The following is a 12,584-nucleotide window of genomic DNA, read 5'->3' as shown; positions in this document are numbered from 1 at the left end:
ACATTATTTTTATCCAATTATCTAACCAGCTAATTCTTCGCATCAAATAGAAGAAAAAAATATTTCTTTATTCATAAAAGAGAAAGTTCAAATTACCATCTACTTAGTTTCTTACACCTTTAAGAAAACATAATTGATGTTAATTATTGTAAATTTGTTTTTTATTTCATTAAATAATGCATATTATGTTGGTTTACCTTCTATAGTTATTATCCCTGGATATGGTACTTTCCTTTTATTTTCTTATACAAAATAATTGCCTTGTTATCACTTTCGACACAGTATATTATAATATACACGGTACAAATGCACAATGATTTTTAGCAATATATTTTATGTGCGATAAAACAACATTTTATGAACATTAATATTTAAAAAAACTAAGACACAAATTGTAACAAGTACACGATAATGCAAACACCATTTCGGCTGTGCGTGATATTTGTTGGTCAGAATAGAGAAAGGAAATGACAAAAGACCTTATAAAAGATTGTTTATTTAATAATAATTTACTCATAAATATAGGTTACATCATTTTTCTAGCCTGCATATGGGATTCACATTAACCATGTTCAAATTTACTTTATGTCCTACCAACTCTCGTATATTGTCTATCTTGTATTTGATCATGGTGGGTCTAAAAAGAAAAGCAAAATTCTTGTTATAGATACAGTTTTTAAACAAAAAGTTTTTTCTATTAAAAAAGAGGTTAGTTTTAAACATGTATCACAAAGATTATTTTTTTCTTAATTTAACAAAATTTCTTTAAAATATTCTTTTATATTAAGTTTATTAATGACAGCACATATCAAAGATTCGGTTGATAATATATTTTGCTTCAATATGAAAATAGATTTTTTTTAATATGATGAAGAAAAATGTTTGTCAAATATATGTTAAATGGTGGTTAAAGCAGTATTTTTTCAATATGAAGATTTTGGGTTCTATTCCTAGTGGAGGTATGAAACTAACACAACTTCAGACTGATGGGTACGAGCTACACTGCGAAGTAAAGGTCGCTAATCACATTATTGTCACTCAATCTGGAAATCAACAACTGGCTTTTATGGGAGTTGTATTAACAAATATTTTAGTAAATGCATTTGTACAAACACATTTTCTTTGAATCTTATATAATTTTTTTGACATTTTACTATGCATTCCAAATTTTAAAGAAATGCTAGATTTTTTGTTTGTATATATATATGAATTGAACTTTTGGCAGGATTTTTGTTTTTAATCTTTAAGTCCGGTGGTCCACAAAACGGGGAATTTTGTCAGCCTGGAAGTGTCAGAGGCTTTAAAATACCCCCTAAAAATCAGGGAAAGCAACTGAGTTTGAGGGACCTTAAAGTTCGATTTTTTTTTCTTCTTAAAAATAGTTGATTGATTTTCAGGTCTTATAACAAGTAAAACTGTTTTGTAATACATTTTAAATACAAAAATTAGGCATATTTAAGAAATTGTAATAAAATTCATGCTTCCAGTAACAAACATGAGGGAAACTCAATAAAATAAGCTTATAGAAGTTGGGATTTTTTTTCCCCAAGTGATTGTGGTTACGTTTTATAATTACATAAATTAGTATTAAAAAATTGAGATGAAGACAGTATTGAGTTTATAAGAGTAATGAAAGACTTTAAAATTTATAAAGATTCAAATTGCGTAAATAAATCCAAGAAATATTGCATTTCAGTGTCAAATTCACCTCTCCAGTGACAGTCCCCATGCAATGACAGATACATCTGGGGGAAGTCCCATGGGTAGCAGCATCTCTGGTCGAAACATTCCGGAGTTGCCTATTTCCACCCATTTCTTAAGCCCTTCATGGTAGCTGAATATTTCCATGCTAGGTTCAGTGTAAGGATTATAAGCAGGTTTGAAACGAAGTTTTGTTATGCCTAAATAATTGAAAAATGCCAATATCATAAGCGCATGTTATTAATTTATGAAAAAGATCATACAAAAACAGTTATCTTAATAAATGTGATATAAAATGAGAAGTAATTTAACTGAAACAAATATCTAACCATTAAAAAACAAACTAATTTTTGTCTAAATATAGTATGCACTTAGTGCTTTTTAAAACATAATATAAAATGCACACTAAAAATATGCAGTATCCTCCTTAAGAAATTTTAAGAGGTTTATATTAAAATAAGGATTTTTTTTTTCATTTGAAGCTAAGAAATAACATTAAAAGGAAGAAAATATTTTCTTAGCAAAATATCTACTAGAATAGCGTTTTATATGCAAGTTTTTAAAATAAAATTATATTCATATAACTTAAGACAAATCTGAAAAAGGAAATTATTCAAAATGAATCAAATCTTAAAAAACTTTACCTACACCTAAATTACTTCAATTTATTATTATTTATAAGAAATTTTGATATGACTATAAATTAGCATTGTTTAACAGAGTTTGTATTAAAAAAATAGATTTTGAGAATTGTTAAACAAATATTGATATTTTTATAACAGCAAAAATATGCAAATAAAAAATGCTTACGTAATATGAAAATCGTTAAAGAAGCAGATTAACTTGATTTCTGTTTAGAATTCAAAAACTATACTACATTGTTTTAAAACTTTATTTTAGAAAACGCTGAATAAACTTTGAAATAAAAACTTTTTTTTTTCATTCCTCTTGTTATGGTGCAAATTTAAACTCTTTTTACTGAAATTTCTAGCCCTTCTTAATATTTACCATATTATACTTATACTAAGTAAATTAAAAAAAAACAAAACAACTATATTAAAATATGCACTATAACAAAAGGATCAAAGAGGAAAGTTTTAATAATATGCAAAATTTTCTTAGAATTGTTAAATCAAAGTTGGCTAATTCATCATAGAATTTAATCTACCTAATTTTCCAAAAAACTGGTGAAGAACACCAATCAGGTCACCGAGCGTCAGTCCCCTGTCAGCTATCACACCCTCAATTTGCTGAAACTCAGCCAGATGTGTGGCGTCCAATGTCTCATTTCTGAACACTTTATCTATGCTGAAATACTTAGCAGGTGCAAAAGGTTCCTAAATTTTAAAAGATATTTTAATTTTACAAGATTATTATTAAATTAAGATGCCTTTGCACAAGTGAACTATTACACTAAATTTTTATTACAAATATTAAAATCAAAATTTCACAGAAATAAAAAAAAAACCTTGCAGTATATTAATTTATGACCAAAAATAAGTTTATTAGTCATATAGTCACCTCCACCAATAAAATCACTGGATTATAAAATCAGTCATTGTTTAAAATCAAATCCACAAAACAATGTTTTATTTTCCAATGCCCATTGACTTGGCTACTCTTTTAGAAGCACCCTATTAGGTGGGTCAACGTTGCTCCCATGGTAATATAACACAGAGAAGAAAAGGAAAGAACACCTATGCCTTATCCAGGATTCGAACCCAGGACCTTTCTGAGTTAAGATCAGCTCCTTGACCACCATACATTTGATTGACATCATCACAATATTAAAGTCCAATTATTGAATAAAATCAGTTTTTAAAATTAACTGTTAGGAAGTCATATGTTCCATAGATGAAAATAAGTTCTTTTTTATCTGATTGTATTTTTCCGATTTATTTTTTGTCAAGTTTTACGCAACATGCAGAGTGATAGGAAATTACAGCCACAAAACACTGAATTACTTTTTTATAACGAAAATTTTAATAGGCACATTTTGAAAAAAATATATACATTATTCAAATCACAGATATGCAAGACTATAATATAAATGTTAGTAGTTAAATAGTTTACAAAAATTTTAAAAATAGTATTTATCATATTTACTTTGTTTCAAAAATTTTTCCATTTTTTTTAAACATAAAAGAGGCATGTGAATGGACCAGTGAAAATGTTTACAGACTAGTGAAATTTTATAGTTACTGGTCCTTATGAACAAATGTTTGAAATATTAAATATTTTTTTTTTCAATTTCTACCCCTGCATGGCAATGTAAAATGTTACTATGAAATGCAAAATTTAATTTTGGAGCATGAAAAATAGCTTGAACAGTAAAAAAAAATATGAAAGTCAATCTTGATATAAGCAGGGGTGATTGTGAGCCCAAGTCAAAATTCCGGAAAATTTCTTGAGTTAAAAAAAAAAAAGAAAAAAAAAATTAAACTGAAAAAAATTTAAACAATCAAGGTTTTTTTCCTTTTTCTCAATATTTCTTAGTTTACTTAAAATATATTTAAAATTTTACACATACCTATGATGACCTAGAGAAGTAATTAAAATTTACAAATATGTCTTTCTTCCTTGAGTTTATGATTATGATAACTATTTACTGATAAAAAATGAATATTAATCATGAATATAAGCTTATAAAGTATCTGGCTCTCCCTAACAAACAAATAAAATAGTGTTTTTAAGTTCCACCCTTGAAAATTTTATTTCCGGAAACTTCTGTGATCAATGATTTTTTTAAACGTCTGAACCTTCGATCTCCGGAAACTTCCGGATCACTGTTAGCGAAAAATCCGGAAATCCGGATTTCTTCCGGAGCACAATTAGCCCTGTATAAGATAAAACATTTGTAGCTGGTAAAATAGTTAAAAAAAGTAAATTAAATGAACTAATACACAAACTTAAAGTATTCAAGTGCATTATCTTATATAAAAGATAACTTACAAAATGCTGAGCAAAAATAATTTTTAATATAAATGTAATAATTTAAGTTATAATAATTTTTGTGTAATAATACTTTTTAATACAAATTTTTTTTCAATAAATTTTGAAATTTGTATGAAAAAGACGCAATTGCCAAATTCTTTTCTTTGGTATTTCTGCGCTAAATCCTTCGGAGCTCTTTACTCAGGATTTCACACCTTGTTTAATTGTTCTTAGGTTCTCCATTTTATTCCTTGTTTTAAATGGTTTTTAATTTTATACTTAAGGTTTTATTGTCATTTTTACAAAATTTTAACTACCTATACCTTATATTTTATTGAGTTGATCTGTCATTCATGTTAGCTTGTTGTGCTGATTTGTCTGTACTTAAAATATTTTCTTTCCACTTGTCATTAATATCCCCTTTTAAATTTATAAATCCCCTTTAGGATTATTTCATCCTTGATTCTCTGCTGTGAAATAGGTAATTTACTTATAAGTCCCCTTTAGGATGTAAAGTTATCATAACCTGGCTCTGTGTAGCTGGGATTTGAGTTGCAAGGTTAAATTTATCTGATGGCTTATCTGTTACATGCCAAAAATTTTTACCTTTTTTTTCCATTTGCAAACACATATTTTTATTGAGTTGTTTCTTTGTTATTTTGAACACCACATTATTTGTGGATTTTAATGAATAATAGATTTGTAAAATTTTGTTTGTCAATAAACGCCACAAGTGGGACTTCGCTGGGCGGAGCCGACCGACCTCGCGTCTCCTGTCCCGAGGGACCTATCCTGATGACGGGTCTAAACTTTTCCGTAAATTCCTGGGGTGGGTCGGGTATGTATGCCTTGGGTTATCTTTTTAAATTCCATCAATAAATTTGACAGATCTTAATATTAGGGATATGTGTACATTTTAGTTATTTTTTCTGAAAATGTTTGATCTACCAAAACAAAAAATAATTTTATATTTAAAATAGATATTTTAAGTGTAACAATACTGGATTTTAAAAAAAAGATTAATTAGTTTAACCCACAGACACATCTGCATGTAAGAAGTCCTATTTTAATCCGAACTCTTCTGGCATAGCATAACCGATTTTTCCATATTCTTAGATAGGGAAATAGTGTGTTAGGAAAAACATTCTCCCAATTTTCCCCATTTGCTAAACTGCCAGTGAGCTAAGGAAAAAAATCACGCGAAATATTAAAATATTTAAACCAGTAGAGATTTAAGAAAACAAACTTTTTTGGCCAGCTGATATAGCATTCTTGCACTGACTGCTGTGGTGTGAGTTCGAAGAAGATTCTTTTTAGCTTCAGATAACTTCCAATCATATTTATACCTAAAATGAATTAAATAGGGTAAATAAAAATACATCCTGAAATATTTACATAAACATGCAACAGCAATCACAATCAAACTACAAAATCTTTTTTATAACATTAAAAAACATTTTCCAGATTTAGATCACATGAAACCTATCTTAAAAAAAAAGATATAAAAAACTTTAAAAATATGTCACTTTTATTAAAGAAAGAAACTCTTTATTACATTAACAAGTCTCATAGAAGGCCAAATTAAAAAATCATAATACAAAATTAGGATATTTTTTAGAGCAGTATAACTTACACCAGACTATTTTTAAAAAAGTTAAACTCGAAACTAAGAAATTGTAATTTGCTTTAAATATAATAAAAGCAAATTTTATTGCAAAATAAAATACATTTTAATTTCAGAATGACTTTGTTTACAATAGTAAGGTTTGATTATGAAAAGTATGCAATTTAAAAAAAAGGGAAAAAATATGAATTTTAGAACTATACATAAGCTTGAGAATATTATTTAGGTAATTAATCAGCAATGCTACAGACAATTATGAGATTGCATTTTAAAAACAATTCAAAAGATTACATTGTATGAGAGCCAAATATTTTATCATGGCAATAATTTTAGATTTTGTTTCTTAAGGTGAGAAGTTTAAAATTTAATACCTAATAAATCACTAATATGTCAATTGGCCAAAAGAATGAAAATTTTCAAATTATCTTGGTATAGAATGTTAGTAACATGCAATGATTACCAATAATTCATTGAAAAATTTATAAATTGCAATCAATTTTTATAAGTTTTAAGTTTTATTTGATTATTTCTTACACACTGTGATACATGTTGGATAGAAATTTTTTTGCATGCAGTACGTTATTTTTTTAAATCATTGAAAATTTAAGAAAAAGTCTGAAAAAAATTGGAAAATTAAAAAAAAATGAAGAAAATCACAAACCTAGTGGAAACTATCATGCCTGTATTAAAAATTTAAACAGTTCTTTTAAATACATTAAAAAATAATGTTGCTTACCCTTGAGATCCATAACCACCTACAGAATGAACTTGTTTGACTTTTTCTAAATAATCCATAGGAAAATCACCAGCTTCCTGGGGATCTATGGAAAAAACGAAACCAACACAAATTATGCGCGGATATTGAAAAAAAATCAGACTAAAATAGAGCACAAATTTAAATGAGGCAAGGCCATAGCCATCGGTACATTTCAGAAGTTCAAACATCTTAATAATGAAAAACTTATAATAATTGAGAAAAAAAAACTTTTTTTATTAATATAATAGCATCAGCAGGAGTAACTATTATTCAGTTTTTATGGAAATGTAAGATAAATTTGAAAGTATTTAACAATTGAAAACAATTCAAAATAGTATGTTTGTTTTTAGTCACATTATCTTTAATTCTATAAACTTAAAATAGATTTTAATTTAAAACAATAATTATTAGTAATTATTAATTATTAACAAAGTAATATGATCCCCAGAAATTTGAAAAATGAATTATAGCCTAATCATATAACATGATATAGACTACATATTTTTTTAGGGGGAAAAAAAGCACCAATTCAATGTGTATATGTCCTCACATGGTTTGTAGTGAAATTAGTTTTAAAGAAATCACAAAAAAAAAAGAATGCATAAAGATAGTGGGAATACATTTTTGTTGATCTATAATATTTCAATATTATTTTAATTTCCAATATGTCATTCATTTACCAAAAGATGGATACTATTAGTACTTAGATACATTTTCTAGATAATAATGAGTGAAAAAGAGCACATGCTATACAAAAAAAGTTGTAAAAAAATTAATTAAATTATTTGTTTAATTTTTAAAATGATTCTGAATAATACCACTTTGGAAGAAGTCATATAAAAAATACATATGGCATGGAATTTTTTTTTTAATTTTTTAGCTTCATTACAAACACATCACTTATCATAACTCTCAGAGCTTAGTTCAATAATAAAGTGTCAATTCAAAAACTTTTGACATCAATTCAATTCTGTTTATTTCATTAAATAAGTTGATTTCGAATTTGTTGACTCAAATCTATTTTTTGAGAATTGGTATAGTAACGTAAGTAATTTGAGTTCATTAGTCCAATTCAATGGATTTGAAAATCTTTGAGTAAGTGATCTGATTCCATTGATTCAACACAGAATTCACACAATCATAATTGATTCACAATTATGATTTACTTTAACTAACTTAACGTCATTTAAACTTGTGTGGAGTAAATAATTTGAGTCTTATTAATTTAATCCCATTGATATTTGAGAAAGTGCTTTGAATCTATTATAAAACATATGATCACAATTGTTTAACTTTTAATGCATGAAGTGAGATTAATTGTGAGCATCACCTGAAACAAAGAAAGTGTCATGAGCATCTCTAGCTGGATGTTGTTGAGGTTGAAATAAAGCGTCAAAATTCCAAAACGAGCTTTCAATGTAATTGTTTGTAGGCATCTCGGTGAAACTAAACAATAAAATACATTTATATAAATAACATAAAATGTTAGTTAAATTGTAAAATGGGAGAAAATTGTTTGTAGACAATTTCAAAAGAATTAAATGACAATCATATAAAATAGATTTATATTTCCAGTTCAGTAAAAAATCAGTAAATAGAAAATCTTTTTTAATAAGTCGTTCTTCAGAAGTAAACAATAAAAAAAATTACTGAAAAACAGTTTCACTGAATCATGCTTGAAGAAGTTCCATATTACAAAGTTACATAGCTTTTAGAATATAAAATAGTTTATATTCTAAAATCCATTTGATCCTTAATTTCATCAATACTAAACTAACTTTTTCACAAAATCATTGCTTTTAACTTTTACTGCTTAAAACTGTTTCTTTCATTATCAAATCATTAGAAAAAAGTATGCAGAATGTTTCTAGAAATAAAATTAATAGCGAAAACCTCTGAATTTTTGGAAAAAGTTATAGGCAGACTTAATTGTGTTAGAACTGTTTTATAGGTCTTCATAGCTGTTGGAATTTTTTTTTATAATAGAACACAAGTAATTAGATTAAATTAAAAGAATTAGTAAATTATATTTAATATGCATTTTTTTATATTAATGGTTAAGTCTTCTAGCAGCTAAGTTAAGTTTCAATAAGCAAAACTCAGTGTGAACATGATTTTTTTAAACTAGAGTTTTTGCATATCTTCTATAAATGCAGCACAATAAATAAATACAAAAAGGAGAAAAAAAACGAAGAAAATTTAGAAAATAAATAAGCACGCTTCGTAAAATCAATAAGTAATCAATTTATGCTTTTATCTCAATTTGCGTTTCTGTTTTCATATTTTGTAATCTGGCAATCTTATTAAGAAAATATTTTAAATTAGTCTTGAAAATTTTCCTGTTCATGTTAGTTCATTTGAAACCCCTACTTGCTTTATAGATTTCGTTTTATGTTTCGCTCTGTTTCTTCTTTAAATTTTATTTTCTGTTTTTTTTTTTACTTGATGTTTATTGCTTAATATGTGTTCTATTCTATTTTGTTTCAAAAAATTTTTCGTTTGATTATCACACTATTGTATTATATATTTTACTTTGACTATATTGATACAATATTAGAAAGACTCCTTTTGCAGATATAATCGTATGAGCTGATGAAGAGATAATATCTCTTTTTTCCGGATTTTTATTAATTTTTTATTGAATAATTTTCTTTTCTTTTTTCATTATTCTGCAATTTTTCCCATGTTTTCTTTACATTTTGAACTTATATATATGCATACTTTTTTTTAAAAAAATTATCTTAGCTTATTTGTTTAAAAAAATTTTACCATTCCAGAAGTTTTTTCTTTCTTTCCTATGAAAAACTTCTCATACAGAGTTTATTGTGCAATGTAATATCAAAATACCTTTAACCATTATACTATTTAAACATTTCATACATTTGTAATCATATATTTATTTTATAACAGATTAGTAAAATTAAACAGAATAATGAACTGATATTTATAATAAGTTTACTATGCTTAAATAATTTTATTTGACATGTTGATCAGATGTTTCTGTTGGCGCCTCTCTCGGCTTTGGCTTTATTTATCTATTTAATTTGGCGAAAAGAAGAGCTCTTGTTGTTTTTTGTTCTGATATAGTCGGACGTCTTCAAAAGGGCGTCATTCATCGTTTCATTAATAAATAGTTAAATAGTTATCGTTTGTTCTTAGACATTAGTAATACAGTCTGCATATCGACCCCGTCAACATGTTCCTGTCTATCTGGAGTTCCAACCTGGTATAATTCGAAAATATTAAATTTTATCAACTTTCGTTCTCGTTTCGTCATAACTTCGTTTTGGAACTCATATTTTCGATTTATAAAAATGACTGATACTTCAAACACTGAGGAACAATATGAAAAGAGCTTAAAACAATTGAATCGTCGTTGTGGTAGCTCTAAAAGCAANCTAGGTTGGAAAGCTTTATTTCTACAAATGGAAATGAGGCTGATTGTCTCGAACTGCAATCTCGTATCGATAGCATAGGATTAATTCTTCAAGAAATTGAAGTTTTAAAACTGGATTATTATTCAATTTTGAAGGATGAAGAATTAGAAGCTTATCAATCCCATTTTGATGAAATGGAAGAACAGATAGAATCTTACAAGGTAAGCTTACAAAGACTTTTTCATTCAAGAAGTTCTAATATTTCTCATTTGCATAAGAGTGATCAATTAAGTACTAGTAAAATAAATGTTAAATTGCCAGATATTTGCTTGCCTTGTTTTGATGGAAAAATCGAAAATTGGAATAACTTTAAGCTTCAATTTGATAGTTTGATAACTGAAAATCAGTCTTCAAATAGCATGCAGAAATTGTTTTATTTATGTTCAGCTTTAAAAGGTGACGCTAAATATATTGAAACGCCAGAAGATACTTTTGAATCCTTGATGAAAATCCTAAAAGAGAGATTTGAAAATACTCATTTAATTGTAAATAATTATATCTTGAACATTTTGAATTTCGAAAAAAAATTTGTAAAATCTTATAAAGAATTGAGACATTTAATTGGCACTTTAAATAAAAGTTTAAGAGGTTTGAAATTAATGAAATTGGAAACTAATGATCTTGTTGAACAATTAATGATTAACATAACTGTTCAAAAATTGGATAAGGAAAGTCGCAAACAGTATGAAATAAGTTTAACTTCAACTGAACTTCCAAAATTCAATACATTTATGGAATTTATTAAAAAAAGATGTCAAACATTAGAAAATCTTCAGGGAAACTAATTTTTTGTGAACAAAGCTAAGAGTATTCAACATCAAAACAAAGCACGCAACTTTGTTGTGAAATCGAATTGCAATAAATGCCATTTGTGTTCAAAGGACCATTTAATTTACAACTGTCCCTCTTTTTTAAAAATGTCACCAATACTCCGATTTGATATTGTTAAGAAAAATAATCTGTGCATTAATTGTTTAAATGCATCACATAAACTGAATTCCTGTCCATCGAAATTTACATGCAAATTCTGTCAAGCTAAGCATAATTCCTTATTGCATCGCAAGGAAAATAATTTTTGCCAAACGGAGATTCATTAGGAATCTCTAATAGAGCAAGATTCGCAGGCGCCAGTCTGTAATCCAAGTTTTCAGGACATAAATAATGTTTTGAATGACAATTTAATATCTCATGCATTCGCTACTACAAACATTTGTAGAAATAAAAACATAATTCTCGCAACAGCTCTAGCTTGGATTTGGAATCCTGTTCGCAACTGTTTTGCTCAAGGACGTTTATTGTTGGATAGTGGAAGTATGGTAAACATTATGACTTCGGATTTCGCAAACAAAATAGAATTGAAAAAAACAAAACAAACAATAAATATTTCAATAAGTGGATTAGGAGGAAATGAAACAAATGTTAAATATAAATTAAATGCTCTTGTTTCTAATAAAGATTCATCGTTTTCGCTTTGCACTGAATTTTTAGTAGTCAATAAAATTACGGATTTAATTCCGTCTAACACTTTGAATTTAGGGAACATTATTATTCCCAATCATTTAATATTAGCTGATCCCTCTATCGCTAAGGCTGGAGAAATTGATATGATCTTAGGCGCTGAACATTTTTTTGAAATCATTAAAGAAAATAAATATCGCACTTCAGAAAACTTAACATTTCAAGATTCTGTTTTTGGTTTTATTGCTAGTGGTTCGTATGAATCCAAAAATCCAAAACATTATTGTAATTTAGTTTATCGTGCAGAAAACATTGAAAATAGCATTAAGAAATTTTGGGAAATTGAAGAAATAGATAATTCCCGAATTTTGAGTGATGAAGAAGCATTTTGCGAAAGTCACTCTCAAAAGAATCATACAAAAGCAGAAAGCAGTCGTTACATGGTCAAAATGCCTATTTGTGAGGAAGCGCTGGAAACTATAGGTGAATCTCGTTATTTAACTCAGAAACGCTTGAGTCAGACCGTGAGAAGATTAAACACCAATCCTGAAATGAAGAAACTTTATTGTCAGGGATGAGATTAGCCAAAACGCAAAAAAGCTGAATTTCCATGATAGTAAATTTTACGCAAGCGCAACCCTTTAGTAATAAATTCCAGACAGTTTAAGGTAAT

At 27.2% G+C, this 12,584-nt stretch overlaps 1 protein-coding gene across 1 annotated transcript in view; it reads right to left on the bottom strand.

Annotated features, from left to right (window-relative positions):
* Positions 1 to 476: 476 nt before the first annotated feature.
* The window catches only part of LOC107452403 (phenylalanine--tRNA ligase alpha subunit), a gene marked incomplete in the record, with an annotated part of 24,052 nt that continues 11,944 nt past the window's right edge, over positions 477 to 12,584 (bottom strand). The window contains 6 exon segments of the mRNA XM_071180773.1: positions 477 to 637; positions 1,709 to 1,901; positions 2,870 to 3,038; positions 5,882 to 5,981; positions 6,996 to 7,080; positions 8,347 to 8,462. Coding sequence (XP_071036874.1) covers positions 532 to 637; positions 1,709 to 1,901; positions 2,870 to 3,038; positions 5,882 to 5,981; positions 6,996 to 7,080; positions 8,347 to 8,462 — 769 coding nt within the window.

The sequence above is a fragment of the Parasteatoda tepidariorum genome, chromosome 5 (genome assembly GCF_043381705.1).
Source record: "Parasteatoda tepidariorum isolate YZ-2023 chromosome 5, CAS_Ptep_4.0, whole genome shotgun sequence".
Lineage (NCBI taxonomy): Eukaryota > Metazoa > Arthropoda > Arachnida > Araneae > Theridiidae > Parasteatoda > Parasteatoda tepidariorum.
This window is presented reverse-complemented; position numbering and strand designations above follow the sequence as displayed.